At 39.2% G+C, this 25900-nt stretch overlaps 1 protein-coding gene across 7 annotated transcripts in view; it reads left to right on the top strand.

The window, feature by feature from the left end:
* The window catches only part of LOC139470246 (POU domain, class 6, transcription factor 1-like), a 102761-nt gene that overhangs the window by 23187 nt on the left and 53674 nt on the right, over positions 1-25900 (top strand). For 5 of the 7 annotated variants that reach the window (XM_071252581.1, XM_071252576.1, XM_071252578.1 and 2 more), the window contains exon 2: positions 14211-14374. In XM_071252581.1, coding sequence (XP_071108682.1) covers positions 14276-14374 — 99 coding nt within the window. In that variant the 5' untranslated portion in view covers positions 14211-14275. Of the gene's footprint in view, positions 1-14183; positions 14375-14555; positions 14702-25900 lie in introns of those variants that run through there. The other 2 variants (XM_071252575.1, XM_071252580.1) reach the window with 2 other exon arrangements.

Below are 25900 nucleotides of genomic sequence, written 5' to 3'. Positions count from 1 at the left end.
CCATTCACCTCACCTGACCATGTTCTGATTAATTGCGATAAACTAAATTTACTTTGTGGAAGATGATTGTGGCTAACACAGGGTTTTTCCAGATGCGAAATCACATCTTGTACATGTAGCAGGGCATGGAGTCATCCCACAGATGACATCCTTACCTTGTCAGCTTGCTGACGGGGTTAACCTGTTTGCTCATATGGACAAGGCGTCCGACCTCTGATCAGAAGGTCTGGTTTGAATCACATCACAGGACTCGGAAATGGCCGCTACATAGACATATAATCTGAGTGTGTACCATGAGATGCAACAAGGTATTGTTGTTTGAATCATTAAATTTAACTCAAATGTTGATTGCATATTACATAGAACGACAGTTCCGTTCTGGCAAGAAAACAGGATAATTCACATGCTTAGATTACCTCAATCTTATTAAAATCAGATACAAGTTCTTGCTATCGACGAGGACATACCATTACAGGTCACGTCAGAACAACCTTTCGCGAACTATGACCTACCAATGAAATAACCAACAGGAAGTCGATGCTAGCCACTTAGAAAGCAGCTTTCTTCAGCTTTGGGTACCAGTTTCAAAGTTGCGACTTCCATTCCAGATTATGCTTTTTAAAGTATTTTGAATCAGTCATACAGTCCGTAACTTTAGAGGTTGCATGATTAGAAAACATATTCCCGCCAACAATGTAACATAACAATATGAATATTTATTTTTTATTTTTTATTACATGTTTGAATCCTTATCTATCGTGTAGTTGTCCGATTTTCGATCACGAACGTTGATAATACTAAATTTCGTTTATCTGACATACTCGTTAATCCGACATAATCATATGCAACCATCGATGTCGGATTAACAGGACTTGACTATACTCACAGTACATGGTGTCATTGGTAGATTTGCTTCAATGCAACATGGACTTCCAGTGCTCCAGATAACTTCCCAACCATGGAAGTCAAGTACTGGGCCCCGTTCAGGTAAGGTTAACCTTAACCACCAAGGTTAGAATTAAGGTAACCTCAGTTGAATTACGGGGGCGATGGGGTCGCCAAGTGGTTAAAGCATTCGCTCGTCACGCCGAAGGCCCGGGTGGGTACAATGTGAGAAGCCCATTTCTGGTGTCCCCAGGGGAGATATTACAGGAATATTGCAAAAGTGGCGTAAAACCATACTCACTCACTCGCTCTGAAATAAGTCCGTTTCACAAAGCAAGCTTATCTTAATCTTGACTCAGCGTGCTAACCTTAATGCTAAGGTCTGCTGAAAACATTATTCGACATACTGTTAAAACACGACAGTTTAGGATGTTATTGCTTATTTCTAATGAGATCTGTGATTTGCCGATTTTGCATAATCGTCAAATGTAACTTCTAAACAGAAACGGTTAAGAAAATATTGCTAACTTTCACAACATTTTAACCGATCTTCACTGCATTCCAAGGTGTTGCTTGCTATCAATGTAGACATATCATTTTGAGCTCTATTTAATTCATCCTAAGGAAAAACACACAGCATAATAAAATAAAATGTTAACAAATTAGAGTAGTTTCCCCTTGATCTACCAAAATATGAATCCAATAATGGAAAGAAACATGCCTCCACTGTATATATCTGTATTAATAATGCCGATTTGCTTTGTTTAAGGGGGGATAATTCTCAAACATGGGTAGCAATGTCGGTTGTAGTCATGTATAATGTATGTCACAAAGAAATATATTTGCAATTTACTTAAGATAACGACCCAACTCTCTCTTACTCATACTTCCTTACATCCCTATTTGTTGGGTAGCCTAGTGGTTAAAGCGTTAACTCGTCACGCCGAAGACCCGGGTTCGATTCCCGACATGGGTACAATGTGTGAAGCCCATTTCTGGTGTCCCCCGCCGTGATATTGCTGGAATATTGCTAAAAGCGGCGTAAAACCACACCCACTCACTCACTACATCCCTATTTATATATCAGTTGTTAATTCTAATTAGTTATTAGTAATAAATTCAGTGGTATTCAGTCATCTTTAACATACCTTCATAATTAAGAATGGATTTTTTTTTTATGTGAACACGTTCTAAATATGGGATGTCGCTTCAGCAGGTTTTCAGGGAGGTTTAACAATTCATAGGTGCTTACATCACTAATGTTTTGCTCAGTCATTTTCCATTAAACCTGTCATTAATTGACTAGTTCCGGAATAATGCTTGTGTGAGACTAGGTGGAAAATTAGCGAACACATCACTAATGTTTTGCTCAGTCATTTTCCATTAAACCTGTCATTAATTGACTAGTTCCGGAATAATGCTTGTGTGAGAATAGGTGGAAAATTAGCGAACACACGTTTCATAACGATTGATTCTGTTACCTTTTTGTTGCCTCCATCTGTTGGTGACAATGTAGACTATTCAACGCACTTGCTCATATGTTACAACATATATTTGCTGATACATGTAGTATACAAAACGACAATTATATTAAACAAATGAATATTAATTAGGAGATGAACATACTGTGTTTTCAATGTAGAGCTAGGTTACCTGTAGATTTAACCGCGCTAAATTGAATTTAGACCAAACACGCAGCGTGAGGTTTCAAATGTTAAATTTAGCGCGGTTAAATCTACAGATAACCTAGCTCTACATTGAAAACACAGTTTTTTTATTGCAATTCTACCATGACTAAATAAAACACGAACTCTTTGGTGTTAGCAAATATACTGAGTGAAGCGGCATGGGTTGAATCCAGTGTTTTGAGTGGGTTATCGATCTGAATTACGGAATAACCTAACAAAATATGGTGCTGTATATACTCAAGCAGTTTGTTTACACCGTAATACTTCACTCCAACATATGACAGGCATTTAAAGCATATAAGCACGGCAACTTGGTAAGCTAACATGAGGTGAGCATCCCTAAAGAAAACAAAACAGGTTTTGCAAGGCTTTCGCTCTACATCGCACGTCACCGTCATGATGTCATATCGCTCATTGTGACGCAACGACGTCACAGTCGTATATAGAAAAGCGCCAAAATTCCAAGCTCTCTGTTGTCTCCAAAACGTAATTACATTCCCCTTGTAGATTGCTATTGTGTTGTTTGCACGAAATGTATTGCCACACATCCTTTGAATATTGTAATAACCGCATCTGTGCATCGTAGATATAATTATTTATATATGCCTACTGACAATGACTGAAAAAAGTACTATTCTATGAGTATTAGCTTCCACGGTGAGGGGATTATTATGATTTAATAGCCTCTGATTGACCAATGAGAATCGAGTAAATTCCAAATTCATGGTAGAATGAATATTGATATTCCATGCATTTGTGTAGAACATGGTGTCCTGTTAAACTATTAGTCATAAAAAGATCCTCTTTGTCCGGCCAGTCAATGAGGTAAATAACAGGAAAATATAAATATTCCCTGCATCTATTTATTATCAATACAATTAATTTGAATTGTGGTCAAAGAGTTTACTCATGAAACTGTCATGTATGATTAAAATTATGTGTTTCTAAAAAATGAATACTTAGGTTTGAAATAAACCCCCGTACTATTAAGGTACATTGAATAAATTCCATTATGATAACAACCTTAGTGAGATATGGTTGGGAAGGATCAATCTTAAGTTCTGATCTTGGCATATATGGTTAACCTTAGTTTAGGTTGTTTCGTCGAGCAGTGTGCTAACCTTCACTATGGCTTCAGGTTGAAATCTCAGAAGTTACGATCATCGTAACCCTTAGTTTGTTTTGTGGAATGGGGCCCTGGTTGTTATAAGAACTGAAGGGTACCAGACATATTTTTTCAAACCAATAAGTACTGTACTGCCCGTTTGTTGGTCCACACTGGTTGCCATCTCTACGTGAATAGGTACGCCTAATTGGTTGGAAAACATTTGCAACACACTTACCGCCGCCATCATTCAAAGACCTTGTGTTGTACGTGTGGATTTTGGTGCCGAACTAACGTAAACAACCGAGAAAAGGGCATTCCAATCAGTAATTATTAGCCAATCACAATGCAGGATTGGGATGATATCCATTTGCGTTTGACATGAAATTACATATTTACCTTCTAAACAGGAGTTAATGGCTGACACAGTAATAACTCTGCTTTGAAGAGCGTTTTGAGAATAAGTAGATAGCGTACAGTAACAATCATTGGTATTTGGTATTGTTCGCCAGCGTATTTGATACAGTTGTAATTTGCAATCCCTATTTGACTAGTTTTTATCTGTACAATGCACTCATACAGCATTTATCTGGCTCACTGGACATCCCCATTTATTATAGGGTTGAGGCTTGTGCACTTGTGCTATGATATGACAAGGTTCTTGGAAACCAAATAAAGCATGCCTCATCGCCAGCCACCACCAATATTTGTTACTATGAGTCTACTTGGATTTGCAAATAGATAGGCCCAGGTAAGTCTCAGCATATAATTAACTCACACATCAGTTTCATTTTTTGTGTGTTCTTCAAAAAGTTATTTGAATATTTAGCAATGTGTGCAGTGTTCGTTTGGCTCCTCCTGTATTTGTGGCGGATAATGTATTCAACTCAATTATTTAGGGTGGATGGAATCTTTAACCAGGGTATATAGGGTGAGCGCAGTCTTTAACTCAATTATTTAGGGTGGGCGGAATCTTTAACCATTATATTTAGGGTGAGTGCAGTCTTTAACCCAATTATTTAGGGTGGGCAGAATCTTTAACCATTATATTTAGGGTGAGTGCAGTCTTTAACCCAATTATTTAGGGTGGGCAGAATCTTTAACCAGAGTATGTAGGGTGAGTGCAGTCTTTAGCCAAATTATTAAGGGTGGGCGTAGTCTTTAACCCAATTATTTAGGGTGGGCAGAATCTTTAACCAGAGTATGTAGGGTGAGTGCAGTCTTTAGCCAAATTATTAAGGGTGGGCGTAGTCTTTAACCCAATTATTTAGGGTGGGCAGAATCTTTAACCAGAGTATGTAGGGTGAGTGCAATCTTTAGCCAAAATATTGAGGGTGGGCGTAGTCTTTAACCAGAGTATGTAGGGTGAGTGCAGTCTTTAACTCAATTATTTAGGGTGGGCGGAATCTTTAACCAGAGTATGTAGGATGAGTGCAGTCTTTAGCCAAATTATTAAGGGTGGGCGTAGTCTTTAACCCAATTATTTAGGGTGGGCAGAATCTTTAACCAGAGTATGTAGGGTGAGTGCAGTCTTTAGCCAAATTATTAAGGGTGGGCGTAGTCTTTAACCCAATTATTTAGGGTGGGCAGAATCTTTAACCAGAGTATGTAGGGTGAGTGCAGTCTTTAGCCAAATTATTAAGGGTGGGCGTAGTCTTTAACCCAATTATTTAGGGTGGGCAGAATCTTTAACCAGAGTATGTAGGCTGAGTGCAGTCTTTAGCCAAATTATTGAGTGTGGGCGTAGTCTTTAACCAGAGTATATAGGGTGAGTGCAGTCTTTAACTCAGTTACTTAGGGTTGGCAGAATCTTTAACCAGAGTATATAGGGTGAGCGCAGTCTTTAGCCAAATTATTAAGGGTGGGCGTAGTCTTTAACCCAATTATTTAGGGTGGATGGAATCTTTAACCAGGATATATAGGGTGAGCGCAGTCTTTAACTCATTTATTTAGGGTGGGCGGAATCTTTAACCATTATATTTAGGGTGAGCGCAGTCTTTAACCCAATTATTTAGGGTGGATGGAATCTTTAATCATTATATTTAGGGTGAGTGCAGTCTTTAACTGAATTATTTCGGGTGGATGGAATCTTTAACCATTATATTTAGGGTGAGCGCAGTCTTTAACCCAATTATTTAGGCTGGATGGAATCTTTAACCAGAGTATGTAGGGTGAGTGCAGTCTTTAACTCAATTATTTTGGGTGGGCGGAATCTTTAACCAGAGTATATAGGGTGAGTGCAGTCTTTAACTCAATTACTTAGGGTGGGTGGAATCTTTAACCAGGGTATATAGGGTGAGCGCAGTCTTTAACTCATTTATTTAGGGTGGGCGGAATCTTTAACCATTATATTTAGGGTGAGCGCAGTCTTTAACCCAATTATTTAGGGTGGATGGAATCTTTAACCAGGATATATAGGGTGAGCGCAGTCTTTAACTCATTTATTTAGGGTGGGCAGAATCTTTAAACAGAGTATGTAGGGTGAGTGCAGTCTTTAGCCAAATTATTAAGGGTGGGCGTAGTCTTTAACCCAATTATTTAGGGTGGGCAGAATCTTTAACCAGAGTATGTAGGGTGAGTGCAGTCTTTAGCCAAATTATTAAGGGTGGGCGTAGTCTTTAACCCAATTATTTAGGGTGGGCAGAATCTTTAACCAGAGTATGTAGGGTGAGTGCAATCTTTAGCCAAAATATTGAGGGTGGGCGTAGTCTTTAACCAGAGTATGTAGGGTGAGTGCAGTCTTTAACTCAATTATTTAGGGTGGGCGGAATCTTTAACCAGAGTATTAAGGGTGGGTATAGTCTTTAACCCAATTATTTAGGGTGGTTTGAATCTCTAACCCAAATATATAGGGTGAGCACAGTCTTTAAACCAATTATAAAGAATTGTTTTTCCCTCATGAGTTAGAAAAGCATGGCATGTCTTGGGGTTTAAAAAAACACCTGTATATCTTGCATTGACATTTACAGCCAAATGAAAAAACGGCAGAGACCTAGGTTCATAGAATCCTGTCATGCCCAAGGGATGCAACTCTGCACAGCGAATTAGGGATGCTGTCAAGTGCAAGGAAGTGAATCATAGGACTTGGCTGACTAATCAAGTCTGTTTGTAATTACTTTTTTTGGACATCAGATCTGTATTGTATTTATATCTTTCAGTGTCAGATCAATATTGTCCGTATTGTACTGGGGAACATAAATACAGAAGTGGGGAGACCATCCATAGAATACATATCAAAACTAATCTTTCTTTTACGTTGTTTTAGGGAGCAAACATTTTATTTTCAAGGATTAGGTAGGGATATTTTCTAAAATAAACAAGTCCCTTTTTTTGTAAAGACAAGTTATATATGCCTTCAGTTGTCATCTTCCCGAGGCAAGACTATAAAAGTCCAGTTTACCCTTGCCGAGCTAGGCTGGTATTATGGAGTTACATTTTGGCTGGACTAACGAGTCTATGCATAATCCAATCAAAATCGTGCAACGAAATCGAAATCCGGTTTGTAAAGTTTCATGCTGATTCCGGTCGATTGCAAGATTTGCAAAGCATGTACACTGTCAACTCGTTGCCAACAGATATTTTCCAAATCTTATCATGTTTTTAATCAAGGTGCAGACGTGATTTGATGCACTTCACGATGTAAGACCCGTTTTATCACCATATAGATCTTGATTGTCGATCAGATTGTCCTGACTAGGCGCCGCCATTTTGTTTGAAACAAATGCAAGTGATACGAGAGGTGGAATCTGATTGGTCCATAGGAGAGGCTTAGAAGGGACATAACTCGTAATAACCACTGGTGGCTCTACAATCAAGCCCAGTAATTCCAGCCTAGTTCGGCAAGGTTCGAAACTGGACTTTTAAAGGCAGTTAACGCCTTGCCCCTGGAAGATGTCAGTTATAGGAAAAGAAAAAAATGTGCCTTTCTTGCAGACAAGTGTCAAAAGAATACAGTTAATCATTCTGTAAAAAAATAATAATTGAGCATATGTTTATGTTGGGAAGAATAATTTGGTTCCTAAACGCTAAAAACAAGATGGATTGTTTGATAGGCATTACTTAGAAGTTGACGGATGACACAATTAATGGATAACAACTTCTTGACAACGGTATAAGGATCTATACCGAAACGTCGCCTTTACAGTATTAAAGAAGTTGTTATTGTGTCTACTTTGTTATAAACAGATGATTGTGTTAGCATTGGTCTTCAGCAACCCATGCTTGTTCCCTCCCTCCACCCGTGAAGGTCTGGGACAGAATTTGTTTTCAGCAACCGATGCTTGCTTGTCACATGCTTGTCACATGCTTGTCACAAGAAGTGACTAACATAATCGGGTGGTCAGTCTCGTTGGTGTGGTTGATGCATATCATCATATTCAAACTGCGTAAAACGATGCTCATGATATCAATTACTGGATTGCCTGGTCCAGACTGGATTATTTACAGATAGCGGTAACATACCAGAAATAACAAACAAGCCAAACTTTAACTGATTGCTTTGGAGGCCTGATCCCATCCCACTCCGTCATATCAAATGTAGGCATTCAGGCTCCTCCAAGGTTTACCATATCAATGATGCTTGACTTTTCCCTTCCATGACAAATGTTGCATGATTTCAATTTGTTAATTTAATAGCAAGTGACAATTGTGGCTGTTAATTTGTGTTGGTGTTATTGATACCCCAAAAGTTCTTTTAAAGCCATAATAAATATAGCGAGCAAGTTACAGGATTTTCAATTTAATCAAGTAACTTACAATAGTTAGATGACCTCTGTGACCTTGTATGAGTAGGTCCTTACACCAGACGTGTGTACATCTTGCCCAGCACTTTATTCTCATTCAAGTTCAACCAATAAAAAGCACTTCAATTCCTTTCGCTCAAACAACCAAACAAGACCAATCCTTAAACTCGATTGGCATGGGCTGCCAACTTGGTTTGTGAAGAGGGAGATGATTAGATAATATCGAAATTATGTCCGTGCCAATATCATGCACCCATAAAGTCACTGGGGCGTGATGCTATCATTGAGTTTATTGTTAGTGGTTTGTTTGCCATCGTGTTGATCCATTTCTCACTGGCCTTTAGTTGAATTTTTTCCCTACTTAAAGGAGGGGATAGAGGATGGGCCGGTGTTTGTTTGCTTACTGGAATTAAAGAACAGAGTCTGAGTTTGGACCTCCACTTGGTGGCGAGATCTGTTTCATGATTTGAATCATTCATTATGTGAGGCGTTTTGGGCTGATTGTTTACCTGTTGTGCAGGGCACAATACATTTGTGACTTCATCTTCAACAGCGCCAGCCTCTCTACCATACATCCTAGCCATCACAGAAATAGGTGAAATAGGGTTTCTTGCATTTATGTAGCAATGTGCATGTACTAGTCCGGACTAATGATGGTTTAGAGGATAGGTCTTCTGTAACCCATGCTTGTCGTAAGAGGCGACAAATGGGATCAGGTGGTCAGACTTGCTGACTTGGTATCGTATCCCAATTGCATAGATCGATGCTCATGATGTCAATCACTGGATTGTGTGGTCCAGACTTGATTATTTACAGACTTGTGTCATATAGTTGGAATATTCCTGAGTGTGGCGTTAACAAACAAACAAACAAACCAAATTGAGCTGCATGGATGACCATGTTAATCCTGGCCAAGTGCCAGACAGGTCAACAACAAGCTCCATCTTTTGGTAGGATGCGGCCTGGGATCGAACCACGGAGCTCCCTCTCTCCGGGCAGACAGTATCAGACAGGGTCCATCTGAAGCCAAGTTAAACACCAGTACTCTTTCACTTTCTACATATAAAGAGAAGTTATGCTTCTAGATATCACAATATGATGATCAGAAGAACTTTTGAGTTTTGAATATTTATGCAGATGTTTCCAACATATCAAATAGAGCTGAAGTTCTAGATGTCAGATTATGCTTCTTGAGAAGCATCATTATGGAACATTATGAATCTTTTGTTTTCTGGCAGCAGTTGAAATCCTGAAAAATATTTTCCTTCAAATCGTTACCAACACATTTAGAGGTGAATCTGATGCTTATGGGACCATTTTAGCTAGTCATTTATCTTTTCAAAGCAGGTACCTTAGAAATTTGGCTATGTATTTGTGTTGTGAACATTGCAAATCATATGAGTATTATGATGTTGAGAAAAGTGGCACCTGGGGCTATTAATAAGTTACATGATGAAATTTGAAATGCTGCCATTGATTGAAATTTACAACTGGTAAATAATTGCTCGTCATTGTTAAAACAGTCATCATTTGTTGTTTGTTTTTTGTTTTTGTTTGTTTGTTGTTTAACACCGCACTCAGCAATATGCCAGTTATATGACGGCAGTCTGTAAATAATCGAATCTGGACAGGACAATCCAGTGATTGACATCATGAGCATCGCTCCACACAATTGGTGTACAATGACATGCATTAACCAAGTCAGCGAGCCTGATCACCCAATCCTGTTAGTCTCCTCTCACGACAAGCATAGTCACCTTTTACGGCAAGTATGGGTTGCTGAAGACCTATTTGTATTTTCCATATGTCTCAGATAAAAAAACTTTTTGGTCCCAAATAGTTGTCTATGATGGTGCAGCATTAGGTATAAGAAGCTCACAATACCTCAGAAAGTCTTCAATCAATTTATTAGTTGGGTCGCATAATGAAAATGTTATTTGTAAATTTTATGTGCCTGACCCAAATTTTGCAAAAGGAGAACATGATAGCTGTTTTATTGAAAATATGCTGTGTTTTTTTTAATAACCTTTTATTTTTTTTGTCTAAGACCTGCATCACTTTTAATTGGACTTCCAAAAGAAGCTGAGACACTTTGACATAACTGATATAGTGTACAAACTGATGTTTAACCCAACTCACTCACTACACTCTGATTGTTTGTTTGTTTAATGCCACACTCAGCAATATTCTAGCTATATGACGGCGGTCTGTAAATAATCGAGTCTGAACCAGACAATCCAATGATTGACATCATGAGCATCTCTCCACACAATTGTGATACAATGACATGCATTAACCAAGTCAGCGAGCCTGACCACCCGATCCTGTTAGTCACCTCTTGCACCTTTTAAAGCACGCTGGGTTGCTGAAGACCTTTTCTACCCTGGATCTTCAAGGGTCCTATTATCTAACTGAGGTATTTAAGCCATTGTTAGTTACCTCAATTAGATCATAGAATTTTTCGTAAGACTATGTTTCATCTAAATGTTACATTATATAATATTATTCTATCATTAGATAGATAGGGGCTGTCGGGTAGCCTAGTGGTTAAAGCGTTCGCTCGTCACGCCGAAGACCTGGGTTCGATTCCCAACGTGGGTACAATGTGTGAAGCCCATTTCTGGTGTCCCCTGCCATGATATTGCTGGAATGTTGCTAAAAGCGGCGTAAACCATACCCACTCACTCACTATCATTAGATAGAAATTTAACTATAATATATAACACTATGTTTCATCTAAATGTAACCTTATATAATATTATTCTATCACTAGATAGACATTTAACCATGACAAGTAAGACTATGTTTCATCTAAATATAACATTGTTATAAGTTACATTTAGATGAAACATAGTCTTACTTATCATGGTTAAATTTCAATAATCTAAGTAAGGAGATATATGGATGAACAACTTCTTTATTACATTAGGAGCGACGTTTCAGTGTAGGTTCTAACACCGTTATCAATCAAGTGATGTACAGAGTATGGTTGACAAGTATATATACAGGATAGGAGGCAGTGTTTATACAGTTGAGTAGGTTTAAGATGCAGTTACACTGCTGCAGTGGAGAAGCCCGTTATGTTCACAGAAATTGAAGCCTGCAATATAAACAAAATCGTGAAGCCAGTAATATAAACAACAAAAGGATTATATGACTGATTTGAATCTTTGATGAGGTATTTAACCATGATCAGTAAGACTATGTTTCATCTAAATGTAACATTGTTATATGATTATACTTTATGAATATTGATAATATTGTATATAATACTGGACTCTCATTTTGTCAGCTCCTTTAGCACAACTTCACTGTGATAAAACAAATCTATTTCTGTCAAAGACATTTTTTTCCAGCTTTACTGAAGATGTGAAGTCTTTACCATTGACAAAAACAAAAACCCTTTGATCTGACAGAAATGGTCATCTACTAATTGTAATTAATGATGATCTATGGTATGCATTTCTGTCAGTTCGAACATTCACATTCAAACATACATTTGAAATTGTTGCTGAGAAATCATGTATTATTTCATCCCTGTAAATGTTCTCTGTGTATAGAACACACCATGCCCCAGAATAAGTGTGTGTGCTGACTTCTTATGTTATTTAAGTAATGTGAATACATGTTTGTGCATTTTAAAGTAATAATTAAAATAATTTCTGAACATATTAGAATATGAATGAGATGTAGATCTCTGAGTAAATTATGGCTATTCTACACTCAGACCATATTATGCTAATAATTCTTCTATTATGTAAATTTGACAATTATGATAATATGAAAGTCTGTTATATGTAAAACACAGTAGATATCTAGTTGCTATCAGCTGTGGAATATTTGACTGCTCCTGACAAAACAGCCAGTCCACATTTTCTCTCCCAGAATTGGTGTATTGATTTTTCCAAGTTGCCTGGCAACCAGACCCATTATTTGCTTAGAAACTCCATCAATTTCACTGTGTATAGATTAGTATGCCTTCCACTACAGTCGGCAGCTGATAGGAATTTCCACATCTAATTTGGCTCCCTGATCATAAAAATTTATGAAGATATTTGCATTGGAAATGAACCTCAGTATACACCATTGGTTGAGTGGAACAGGTTTTTCACCGGAGGTGGGATTTGACTGAAGTTATGTACAATTGATTTTAGAACTACCTGTTTAGAATAATGTATTTCCTTGATAATAAATGAGGAAATGGATTGATAAATTATCCATTTTAATCAGAATTAGTTGTACTACGGAACAAAGTCTGTGCAATCTATCGTAGTAGGGTGCTGTCAACAATAGAATGTTATTGAGCCAGATACTGGCTATGCCTGCATATGGAAGGCTCTTCTGTGATCAACATAAAAGACTTGCATGGACTGACAACTTGAAAAGCTTCTACATTTCTGTAATTTTATGTATGTCAGAAAGACAACACCCAAAAAACTTATTAATGAGAGAAAAAACAATTTTTATATATCCCAGAGAATTTATGTGTTTGTTGCACATTTGTATGAACTTGGTCATATTTGATACAAGCGAAACAGGAAAGTTGGCCATTCTAATTCTGAAAATTAAGTTGACATTTATTTTAGTTTTGTTAAAGTGGCAGCTATTTTTGGCAGCTGTATGGTGAAACCCATGGACTACAGTGGCGCTTGTTGCATGGGTAAGACCCCCCGGGTCACAGTCGCTGTATTAGAATTCAGTCTCATGCAGTTCCATTATCAGAATCAATGCAACCACCTCGCGGAGCCTCATTATGGAAGCAGAGGATGGGGGAATATTGAGCTTCGTAAATTACATTGCATTACTCGCGGAGACCTCGCATCAATATCCTCGGTTAAATTAAGCCGGCCGTCTCCAGGGGAACATAGATTGGAAGCCTGCGCACGCCAAACATGACATTTTCAATAATTATGCTTCAAGTCCTAGCTAAATTCTCAATACATATCGTTAGTAATGGCATCTCATACGTCTTTGTCCAATGAGCAAAGGTTGTGTGATTATGGAACGTTATGGGACAACAGCAAAAAACGACAGGTTCCGTCTGAGTGCATGGGTTGGTCAAAATAATAGCACATTTATCATGGGGGAGAGAGCATTGTGAGCCATATTGGCGTTAATTTCTTTTGAATTTTGATGAGGCAGATAATTGGAGAAACCATTAATAACAATGATGATTGAGACTGAAAGAAGAACTATTCTTAACCATGTCAAGAATTTAAATGTAAAACTTGTGAAAAGGGACATGTGTCATATGTTTGAATTGCATTTATTAAAATTAAATGCTTTTGGATTTTATCAAGTTTAACAGTGTTATAACAAAATGGTTTAATTCACTAATGGTGGCTTGTAATGTAAAGGTTGGTGGATAATAAATGCAAGATAGGGATTAGCTCAGCAATTCCACCGGTCCGGTTTGACCTCTAACACTGTGCTTGACACGGAAATTCATCCTTGCGCTGCTGCTAGTAGCGAATCGTGGAATCGTATTGCCTGCTACTTAACCTAGGCTGAGCCTCTCTCTAGCAAGACACATAGTGATACATTGGATATTATTATGACAGGTAATGAACATATTATAATAACTAAGCTTTGTTCAATGAAATATTCACAGTGGTATCAACGAATTATTAATTAGCACTATGGGTAAGTGTGAAATTCCGACATTTTGCCCCAAAATAAAAACAAATTTGACACGATGACCAAAAGCATGAGAGCTCCATGAAGCCAGGAAGCCATCGCTGGTTCCGAGACCATTGATCGGGGAGTTATCAACTCGGCTATGTTTTGCAGGTCCTCCGCTGGATTGAATGCTGTGCATCTGTTGACCATCATTTTGGCATCCCTGCACTCACGACATGGACACTGATTCGAACGATGGGACAGTTACGGAAAGCCTCAATGGAGAAACAAAACCGGACCCAACAAAGCTCGCCCATTCGGCCATTATTAAGCAGGTAAGACAAGCTATTGTGGGGCCGCTCCCTCGTCTTGCTGTGGCTGATCGCCGGACCACACATGTGTTGTTGTTCAGGTACGCATAGATTTTATGCAGGTAATGATTCTACTCATTAACAAATCTATGCTAATGATATGGAATGATCCTTGTGACTTCCTTCTCGCAACTGACGAAGAACTCTCAACTAATAATATTACAATATCTTTTGCTTCTTAATGGAGAGGGAAATTTCACTAGTTTTATGTACATGACCAGCGACGTGTGGTAGTGTGTTGTGTAGAGAGAGGAGACATTGTTGGGAGTTGGTGGACCTTCATATTACCAGGTATGCACAAACCGGGGACATGATATGTGTTACTGGGTTTATATTGCATTATTTATCTAGCATTTCATTCATTTATCTAATATTTTGCATTACATTTTTAACCAGTAGATTTAGGGTATTTCATATGGATGATGAGTTTACATAAATTTTGGGGTGTGATTGGGGATGTTAAGATCATTTGTTGGAAATTCAATGGTGATGTATGAAGTGAATTTTCACTCATATTTTCATCATTATTTAATGTTTTATAAAGCGATTTTACATAATTTAGTAGCCGACTTCCCACGGATATATTTAGATGCTACTGATGTTGACCATCTCAGAATCATATGTTTTGATGGTTTATGCTGAAAGTATTTCTTATTGATTTTAAATCAGGAAGTTAAGATGTATAATGCCAGTAACTGGTGTTACGACATTCTAGAATTATGGGGATTTGTGTTTTAGCTGTTTGAGGGATGAAATGTTTAAATATTTCTGATTTTGTCAGAATTGTAGTCATTCGTTTGTTATTCATAATACTGATATGCGAGTGTTTGTATTTTTCAGTAATATGGAATATAATAATATGTTTTAATTAACTTTGTGTTTAATTAAATAGTATCAACACAAGCTGTTATTTTGTAGGCTTTTGTCTGTTTTAGTAAAGGGACTGGTTATATGAGATTTATAGTGTTTTGGTATTGTGATATATCTTATACATTTATAATATTACTTTATTAGTTTTTGTTGTTTATCTCTTTGTATCAATAATTACTGTATTATTTGTTGTGATGATTTAATTGCAATTTGAATGAAAACAAATATACAATGGCTATGATTTCTTCTTAACCTTGTCCTACACTCCATAATTTGAATGAAAAGTCGAATTATGACGTATTTGTTGTTAATCTTTTTGTATTAATAATAACTGTATTTATTGTAGTGACGATTTATTGATAGTTTGAATGTAAATAACTACGATGGCTATAATTTCTTCTTACACTCCATAATATGAATGACAAGTTTGTATTGTTTATAGATTGTGAAGAACTTGTGGCAATTAAACGCTTCTTAAGAAAGTGAGCACATTTATTCAATGATATGATATTCAAAACAGACACTGCTTTGTTGAACGCTGTTGATGTGTTGACGCATGAGAGATAGTTCCCCATGTTGAGGTGAGGGGAAATGGGGTTCAACGTCGTGTCCAAGATTATTGCACTTATATAGCGTGTACGTGTGTGTGTTTGTGTGGCTGCTTGTACTAGTCCGGACTGATGCCGATTTATAGTGCTAGCTCACTGAGATACCATGCCGCAGTTAAACATGAATACCCCACTCAGACACAGTATACTGACTCCGAGCTGACCAGTCCTTGTTTTAGCCCCTTAATGCCGAGCGCCAGGCAGGGTAACAACAAGTACCGTCTTTTAACGTCTTTTGGTATGACGTGGTCAGGGATCGAACCCCGGACCTTCTGCTCTCCGGGCGGACGCTCTACCACTAGACCACGGAGGCGGTTTCCCCATGCTGAGACAGGTGCTTGTCGGGGGTGATAGGACAGGACACACTGGGGAGACATAATACCCATATCTTTAGCCTAATGCCTTCAAGTACAGTAAAAGCGGCGTTAAACCCAACTCACTCACTCACTCACTCATGTACAGTATTTCTGTGCATTGAAAATAAAATGGCTAATTTAAACATATGACACTTCTGATAGGAAATTCTGAATGTTTTCCTACGTTCGAATGGGCTCTGATAGTAGGTCACCAGGTCTTTATCCTCATCCTTTAATAAAATGAAATATATATACAAGGGAGGTTACAGTCATGTTTCAACTGAGCCTTTCAAATTATACTTAATTATTGAGTACAGAGTGAGTGAGTGAGTCTGGTTTTATGTCGCTTTTAGCAATATTCCAGCGATATGACGGTGGGGGACACTAGATATGACCTTCACACTTTGTACCCATGTGGGAATTTAACGCGTGACAAGCAAACGCTTTAACCACTAGACTACCCCACCGCCCCATTTTATACAGATATGTCAAACCAAAAAAAAACAGTTGAATGTTGTATTTTACTTTGTCAAATGTTAAGATGTATGCATTTTTAACTCATTTTCATATATCTGATTTGACAGCATTGTTGTTTGTTAAATTATATGGTTTGTGTACATTAATGCTTAAGGAAAGTGTTTTTGGCTTGAGAAGTCCTGCTGTACAATGGATCTACCCTTGAAAAACCATCATCGCTATGTGGCAGTGATATTGCTGATTGAACAATCTTATCACATGTGATATTTCACCCTGAAGTTTTATAAAGAAAAACTCAAACAGTGATTATTTACCCCTCCAGCATCACCTGAGTAGAGTATCTGAACTCTGTCATCTATAAGACACTGCAATTCTTCGTCCTGAGTTACTTCCCTTATGCATACCAGGAACCTATGCTTATGGGTTTGAATCCCGGATTGTCATGGATTTCACCAAAGTGGTAAACGTCTAAGGCCATAACTTTCCTCCACATTAAGCAGAAATGCCGTAATTTCACTGGATACTGTTCAAAGCAGTGTTAAACTCACTCACTCAGTAATGTGAATAAGAGTGATATTCTGAGAGTGTAGTACAGGGTTATTGATCGTAGTGGCTTATGTCATTGTGTTGCACATGGTGAAGCAGCAGCACGAGTACTGATGAACCAGGATTATGGGAGCTGTATGAATTTGCATTAATGAGGTTAGACTATTATATGGATTTGGTTGACTAACATATAATAAACATATGAAGTTTGAACAGCTGTTATGGGTATTGTGTTAGTATTGTCATAAGGTGCTTATGGATGTGAGAATAGTTTTCAATATTGTGAGGCGGGATACATTTTTGTTTTATGTTTTGTTGTTTTCAAACAAACTGTGTAAAACATTTGTGTACATTAAACTTTGATGGGTGTGATTCACCTGAAGAGTGATTGTGAATTGTAGGACTAAATATATATATTTGCAGTATTAAGTGCCCCCAGAATTTCTACGCCGATCGTAATATTTGTGTATATTGCAGGGTGTGTATTGAAAACAGCATTGTAGAATAGGTATATAATTAGTTGTCAAGTAACTGTTATCAAAATCATTTAAGTTTCCTTGATGTTTGAACCAAGTTTGTTCTCTGTTGCTCGGTCTGTCAACAAATTCTACTTGTGTATTGTTTGAATAAGTGCCCTCCTTGACAGTTTTGTAATAGCTGATGCTGTTTATTACAGTGAATACTGTGTATATAATTATATGGTGCAATTCATCAAGTATAGACAATTTCGTAATAGCCAGTGGTGTTTATTACAGTGAATACGGTGTATATAATTATATGGTGCATTTCATCAAGTATTGACAATTTTGTAATAGCCAGGGGTGTTTATTACAGTGAATACGGTGTAAATATCTTGCATTTTATCACATATAGACAATTTTGTAATAGCCAGGGGTGTTTATTACAGTGAATACGGTGTATATATATTGTGCATTTTATCACATATAGACAATTTTGTAATAGCCAGGGGTGTTTATTACAGTGAATATGGTGTAAATATCTTGCATTTTATCACATATAGACAATTTTGTAATAGCCAGGGGTGTTTATTACAGTGAATACGGTGTATATATATTGTGCATTTTATCACATATAGACAATTTTGTAATAGCCAGGGGTGTTTATTACAGTGAATACGGTGTATATATATGATGCATTTTATCAAGTATAGTAAAAAGGTACACAGTGATTTGGGATGATAAAATAATGTGAGGTGGAGTGTTTGGTAGTGAACATTTTATGATAAACTTATCATGGCCTCATGTGAATATATTTTGTCAATATTAACAGATGTTGTATGGAAAGTGTTGTATTTTAATGTGACAGACATATTTCTGTCATTCGATAATGACACTTATGACAGCTGTGTGGTTGTGTAGTTGATTAATTAACAATATTATTTAATGTGTCAAGTAGGGCTGGGACGAGTTCAAATTTACTACCTGGGTACCCGCTGCAGGTCTCAAGAGTAGGGGACAAAATGTCTGATTGGGAATAGTTTTATCGAAGCCCCAAAACTATTTAGATACATGTATCAAACGATCAGATCATGTGTACGCTGAAGTTGACTGAAGCTTTATCTTTACTCAAACATGTACAAGTCAAAAGGAATGTGTGCATCGCCAGAAAGAAATGCGAACATTGTAGTGTAACCACTGAGCTACAGTGAGTTTTTGTCATTAAACAATATGTCACGTGATTAACCACGGGTCCGGTTGGTCCTGTGGATACCCGGGTCCAACTCAGGACCCACCCGACCCGAGGACCTGAGTTACCCATCCCAGCCCTAGTGTCAGGTAATATTGTGTTGTTTAGAAGCATATTAATGAGGTCAAATATATGAATGAACATTTCCTCTTCTGAAGCATGCTGCCAATTCCACAGCATGTATTTCTTCGACGGGGTGGTGATGGATGGTGGTTGGGGTTATAATTAAAAAACATACATATTTGCATTCATTTGGCATGCCCAATACTTGTAATAGTGGGCCTGACTGCCCGACTGGCCCCTATTGTGTCTCTCGGTCTGTTAGCACCAGGTGATGGCTGGTCTTGAGGGTTTCACGGTAGTGGTAAATGTCTAAAACTTGCTTCACTAGGGGTTTCCCTCCCACCCCACAGACACCTCAAGTTGACACGCTGTGACATCACTGAAATACTGCAGGGTAAAGCACAACTTACTTACTCAATCACTCACTCTCAAGGCCAAAATGTTTTTTTGTCCCTGTGCCAAGAGGCAGGCAGTAAAGTATGTTATAAGGTACTTTTAAAAAAAGCTGTAAACTTAAAGAACAAAATAACAGAAAATTTTGGGTACAAAAAGTTCATTAACTTTATATATATTTCAACTTTTTCCCAAATTAGACTTTTTTTTGTAAAACATGTAAATTGGTTTGGCCTAAAAAAGTGTAAGACAGCAAAAAATGTCTGCCAAAAGACCACCAATATGTAAATTTTAATACATCCCCCAAACAACTGACATTAGATTCTTTACTCCAAGCAAAAAATGTCTTGAAACATTCAGAAGTGGTATCTTCTTGAAAATTGTAATTTCCCTGCAAGATAAGAATGATTTAGAAAAACGTCCTTCTAACGCACTTCTCTTGTGACAAAGTCGAAACCACTTACAAACCTAAAACAACAGATGATTTTTTGACTTGCAGAGTCCTCCTGGCTGGGAGACGTATTATGCAACTGTGAGCAATCTTGTCTTTGCCCGAGGAAAATCTTGTGCACATTTATTGTGATTTTTTAGCACATTTCCATAGAAATTCTATCATCTGTCACAAGGGTCAATTTCAGTGACTCTAAATTTGTGAAATTTACATAACGTTGATCATAGCTCAAATCTTCAGGACTCCTGAGAAACAGTCGTTAGGCTTGATTGATTTATCGAAGAAATTGTGAATGTGGTAGCATCCATTTTTTTTCAATTCATAAAGAAGTTACTGTCAACGGTTTTCTTTTCTCTAATCTTGCATGACTCGAAATAGAATTATGATAATAATTTCTTTAAAAGGTGTCAGTCAGTTTAGGGGTGGTTTGATTGGTGGAAAGTTGCATCTTGTTAATCCATGAAAACACCATGAGAAGTATCCAAACCATAGTGGTTCAATTGAACTGTTCTGAGTTGACTCCCTTAGTTCTGCCAGGATCCACTGGTTGTCCGTTTGAATCTCAGATTCGCCCAGATGCTTATCCTTGGTTTGTGGTACTAATTGTGATTATGCTTTCAGTCACTGAATTGCCTGGTCCAGAGTCAATTATTTTCAGGCCTCAGTAATAATGTTTATATGCAGCAGAGTGGGTTGTTACCCATCATTCACTGGCTCCTTGGGGTAGAATGTTCAAACAAGTAAGCTTGGAGTAGAATGTTCATACAAGTAAGCTTGGGGTAGAATGTTCATACAATTAAGCTTGGGGTAGAATGTTCATACAAGTAAGCTTGGGGCAGAATGTTCATACAAGTAAGCTTGGGGCAGAATGTTCATACAAGTAAGCTTGGAGCAGAATGTTCATACAAGTAACTTTGGGGCAGAATGTTCATACAAGTAAGCTTGGGGTAGAATGTTCATACAAGTAAGCTTGGAGCAGAATGTTCATACAAGTAAGCCTGGGGCAGAATGTTCATACAAGTAAGCTTGGGGCAGAATGTTCATACAAGTAAGCTTGGGGCAGAATGTTCATACAAGTAAGCTTGGGGCAGAATGTTCATACAAGTAAGCTTGGGGTAGAATGTTCATACAAGTAAGCTTGGGGCAGAATATTCATACAAGTAAGCTTGGGGCAGAATGTTCATACAAGTAAGCTTGGGGCAGAATGTTCAAACAAGTAACTTGGGCGAGATCATCATAAAACTAGGCCCAGTGCAGCATGTCTTGTCTGCATCTTCACCGCCAACAAGTAGGCTCTGCGCAGCATGTCTTGTCTGCATCTTCACCGCCAACAAGTAGGCTCTGCGCAGCATGTCTTTTCTGCATCTTCACCGCCAACAAGTAGACCCCGCGCAGCATGTCTTGTCTGCATCTTCACCACCAACAAGTAGGCTCTGCGCAGCATGTCTTGTCTGCATCTTCACTGCCAACAAGTAGGCCCTGTACAGCATGTCTTGTCTGCATCTTCACCGCCAACAAGTAGACCCTGCGCAGCATGTCTTGCCTGCATCTTCACCGCCAACAAGTAGGCCCTGCGCAGCATGTCTTGTCTGCATCTTCACCGCCAACAAGTAGGCCCTGCGCAGCATGTCTTGTCTGCATCTTCACTGCCAAAAAGTAGGCCCTGTACAGCATGTCTTGTCTGCATCTTCACCACCAACAAGTAGACCCTGCGCAGCATGTCTTGTCTGCATCTTCACCGCCAACAAGTAGACCCTGCGCAGCATGTCTTGTCTGCATCTTCACCGCCAAAAAGTAGGCCCTGTACAGCATGTCTTGTCTGCATCTTCACCGCCAACAAGTAGGCCCTGCGCAGCATGTCTTGTCTGCATCTTCACTGCCAACAAGTAGACCCTGTACATCATGTCTTGTCTGCATCTTCACCGCCAACAAGTAGGCCCTGCGCAGCATGACTTGTCTGCATCTTCACCACCAACAAGTAGACCCTGTGCAGCATGTCTTGTCTGCATCTTCACTGCCAACAAGTAGACCCTGTACAGCATGTCTTGTCTGCATCTTCACCGCCAACAAGTAGGCCCTGCGCAGCATGTCTTGTCTGCATCTTCACCACCAACAAGTAGGCCCCGCGCAGCATGTCTTGTCTGCATCTTCACCGCCAACAAGTAGACCCTGCGCAGCATGTCTTGTCTGCATCTTCACTGCCAACAAGTAGGCCCCGCGCAGCATGTCTTGTCTGCATCTTCACCGCCAACAAGTGGACAAACAGCAACAGTCCCCCATTTGCATGTTCATGAAATTCCTACACACGTCGGCCATTATCGATTGAGGAGGAACCCCGGTCTCTGGGAACCCAAATTGAATCTTCTCAACATTGCGGTATTGATCGGCTGCAGTAAAAACTACACTGACAGGGCTAGCTTCTCAGAGCCATGGTTGAAATGAGGTCATGCTTGTTTCTGTGTGTCTATTGACAGTGCTTAACGTCTGTATCATATTTTACAAGTATAGTGTAACATTGGCATATTACGTTTCCATGACTTCTTTCTAGTATTTCTGTGACTATTTATAGAGGAGGTCTTTCCCAAGGACAGTAACTTGATTTAAAGGTGGCAAATAAATGTTTGAGAGCAAGAGATGCGTGATAAATGATACAGTTGTTTTCTGTGTTGTACATTCATATCAGAACCATGACAGGCCTGTACGACACATGTAAGGATTCACTTTTGTCATGATTTGATAGATATAAAACGTTTCCTTCATTGTGTAATAACTCAAATGTATTTGTAGGGCCATTTTATTTTGTTGTTGTACAGATTGTCTTGCCCAAAAGACTTGAGTCAAATTAAAGAGGGAAAAATAATATATTTGATGTTAATTTCCTAAAAGTAACTGTGAAATAATCTTTATGACAAAAATGTAGGGGATGTAGGGCTGCACAGATGTACTGATGTACTAGGGATGCAAGTCTACAATTCATCGTGTAGTGAGTGAGTGGGTGAGTTGGGTTTAATGCCACTTTTAACAGTATTCCAGTTATATAGCGGCATGTCAGCTTAATGTTGAGGAAAAGCCTGAAGTGATGCAGGTCTCAAATGTTTACCACTTCAGTGAAACCCACGAGCATGGGTATGGTGCTGGCAAACTTAGAGACATAATTGGGACAAACCGGGATTCAAACCCACAACCACAGGTTTCTGGTGTGCCCAAGGGACGTAACTCTGCACAGCAAATCGCAGCACCTTAGACGACTGGGCCACCTGTGCCCCCAGTAGTGGGTAGAGAGTCTGCCAGGCAAGAGGAAGGTCAGTTGTTCAGACCCCGGGATGTTTCATACCAGAAGATGGTACTTGTTGTTACCCAGCCTGGTGCTTGGCATTAAGGGGATAACACAAGGACTGGTATCAGTACAATGTGTCTGAGTGGGGTATCCATGTTGAACTGCGGCATGGTAAGTCAGTGGACCAGCACTAGTCCGAAGTAGTACAAACAGCCACACACACATGTGCATGCTCATAGCTACACATGTGCGATAATCCTTGAACGTGACTTTATGCCCCATTTCACAACACGTCACATCATGAAACAGCTAGACGCCAAGGTGTATGTAGTCATACATAGGTATCAACGTCTTGACGATTTCACTGTCAGAGTAGTATTTTAGACTTAATTTCCATTGGATTGTCTGGTCCAGACTTGATCCTTTACATGCCACTGTCATATACCACTAAAAACATTACGGACCACCCGATTCTTTCATATTACTATAGTTAATCTGTCATGTCAATTTTTTTAGAAGTATATAACGAGAACATTGCTGAGTGCTTAAAGTTGTATGTTAATCACTGAATTACAGAATCAGAGGGTAAATTGATGTAAACTTTGACTATTTACAGTATTTTTAAAGATTTCATATCTTTGGATGGCTATTTTCATCTCAGACAAGATAATTCATTTTTCATTACATTCATGAAACAATACTGTTGTTTGAAACATAGGGTATGTTTTCAGACAATTTCCACTTTGACCTTTAAACTTAACTTAAAATGTCTGTGACATATATACAAGCAGATAAGGCCATGCGTCCTTTGAGGTTGATGGGGAGACATCGAAAGCAGAGTTCTTCAAATGCTAATTTCATATGTGGTGCTTGGCAATTTGGTATCATCCTCACATTTCTGATTTTAAAGAAGTCTTTTCAGTGTAGTTTGGTTTCTTGGAAATGTCAGCTGGTGCTGTTGGAGAGATGAAGATACTTACGTGAACTGAGAACCCTCAGTTGTGATACAGTGTCATAGCCCACGTCTGCCAGATTCAGAACCCTCAGTTGTGATACAGTGTCATAGCCCACGTCTGTCAGATTCAGAACCCTCAGTTGTGATACAGTGTCATAGCCCACGTCTACCAGATTGAGAACCCTCAGTTGTGATACAGGGTCATAGCCCACGTCTGTCAGATTCAGAACCCTCAGTTGTGATACAGTGTCATAGCCCACGTCTACCAGATTCAGAACCCTCAGTTGTGATACAGTGTCATAGCCCATGTCTATCAGATTCAGAACCCTCAGTTGTGATACAGTGTCATAGCCCACGTCTACCAGATTCAGAACCCTCAGTTGTGATACAGTGTCATAGCCCACATCTACCAGATTCAGAACCCTCAGTTGTGATACAGTGTCATAGCCCACGTCTACCAGATTCAGAACCCTCAGTAGTGATACAGTGTCATAGCCCACGTCTGTCAGATTCAGAACCCTCAGTTGTGATACAGTGTCATAGCCCACGTCTACCAGATTCAGAACCCTCAGTTGTGATACAGTGTCATAGCCCACATCTACCAGATTCAGAACCCTCAGTTGTGATACAGTGTCATAGCCCACGTCTACCAGATTCAGAACCCTCAGTAGTGATACAGTGTCATAGCCCACGTCTGTCAGATTCAGAACCCTCAGTTGTGATACAGTGTCATAGCCCACGTCTACCAGATTCAGAACCCTCAGTAGTGGTACAGTGTCATAGCCCACGTCTGTCAGATTCAGAACCCTCAGTTGTGATACAGTGTCATAGCCCACGTCTACCAGATTCAGAACCCTCAGTAGTGGTACAGTGTCATAGCCCACGTCTACCAGATTCAGAACCCTCAGTTGTGATACAGTGTCATAGCCAACGTCTGTCAGATTCAGAACCCTCAGTTGTGATACAGTGTCATAGCCCACGTCTACCAGATTCAGAACCCTCAGTTGTGATACAGTGTCATAGCCCACGTCTACCAGATTCAGAACCTTCAGTTGTGATACAGTGTCATAGCCCACATCTACCAGATTCAGAACCCTCAGTAGTGGTACAGTGTCATAGCCCACGTCTTTCTGATTCAGAACCCTCAGTAGTGATACAGTGTCATAGCCCACGTCTACCAGATTCAGAACCCTCAGTTGTGATACAGTGTCATAGCCCACCTCTGTCAGATTCAGAACCCTCAGTAGTGATACAGTGTCATAGCCCACGTCTACCAGATTCAGAACCCTCAGTTGTGATACAGTGTCATAGCCCACGTCTTTCAGATTCAGAACCCTCAGTTGTGATACAGTGTCATAGCCCACCTCTGTCAGATTCAGAACCCTCAGTTGTGATACAGTGTCATAGCCCACATCTACCAGATTCAGAACCCTCAGTTGTGATACAGTGTCATAGCCCACGTCTACCAGATTCAGAACCCTCAGTTATGATACAGTGTCATAGCCCACGTCTGTCAGATTCAGAACCCTCAGTTGTGATACAGTGTCATAGCCCACGTCTACCAGATTCAGAACCCTCAGTTGTGGTACAGTGTCATAGCCCACGTCTACCAGATTCAGAACCCTCAGTTGTGATACAGTGTCATAGCCCATGTCTGTCTGATTCAGAACCCTCAGTTGTGATACAGTGTCATAGCCCACGTCTGTCAGATTCAGAACCCTCAGTTGTGATACAGTGTCATAGCCCACGTCTGTCAGATTCAGAACCCTCAGTTGTGATACAGTGTC

The sequence above is a fragment of the Haliotis cracherodii genome, unplaced genomic scaffold, assembly GCF_022045235.1.
Source record: "Haliotis cracherodii isolate W230 unplaced genomic scaffold, xgHalCrac1.p SCAF_20, whole genome shotgun sequence".
NCBI classification, from domain to species: Eukaryota; Metazoa; Mollusca; class Gastropoda; order Lepetellida; family Haliotidae; genus Haliotis; species Haliotis cracherodii.
The sequence above is the reverse complement of the archived record's forward strand: the minus strand, read 5'-3'. Positions and strand labels throughout refer to the sequence as shown.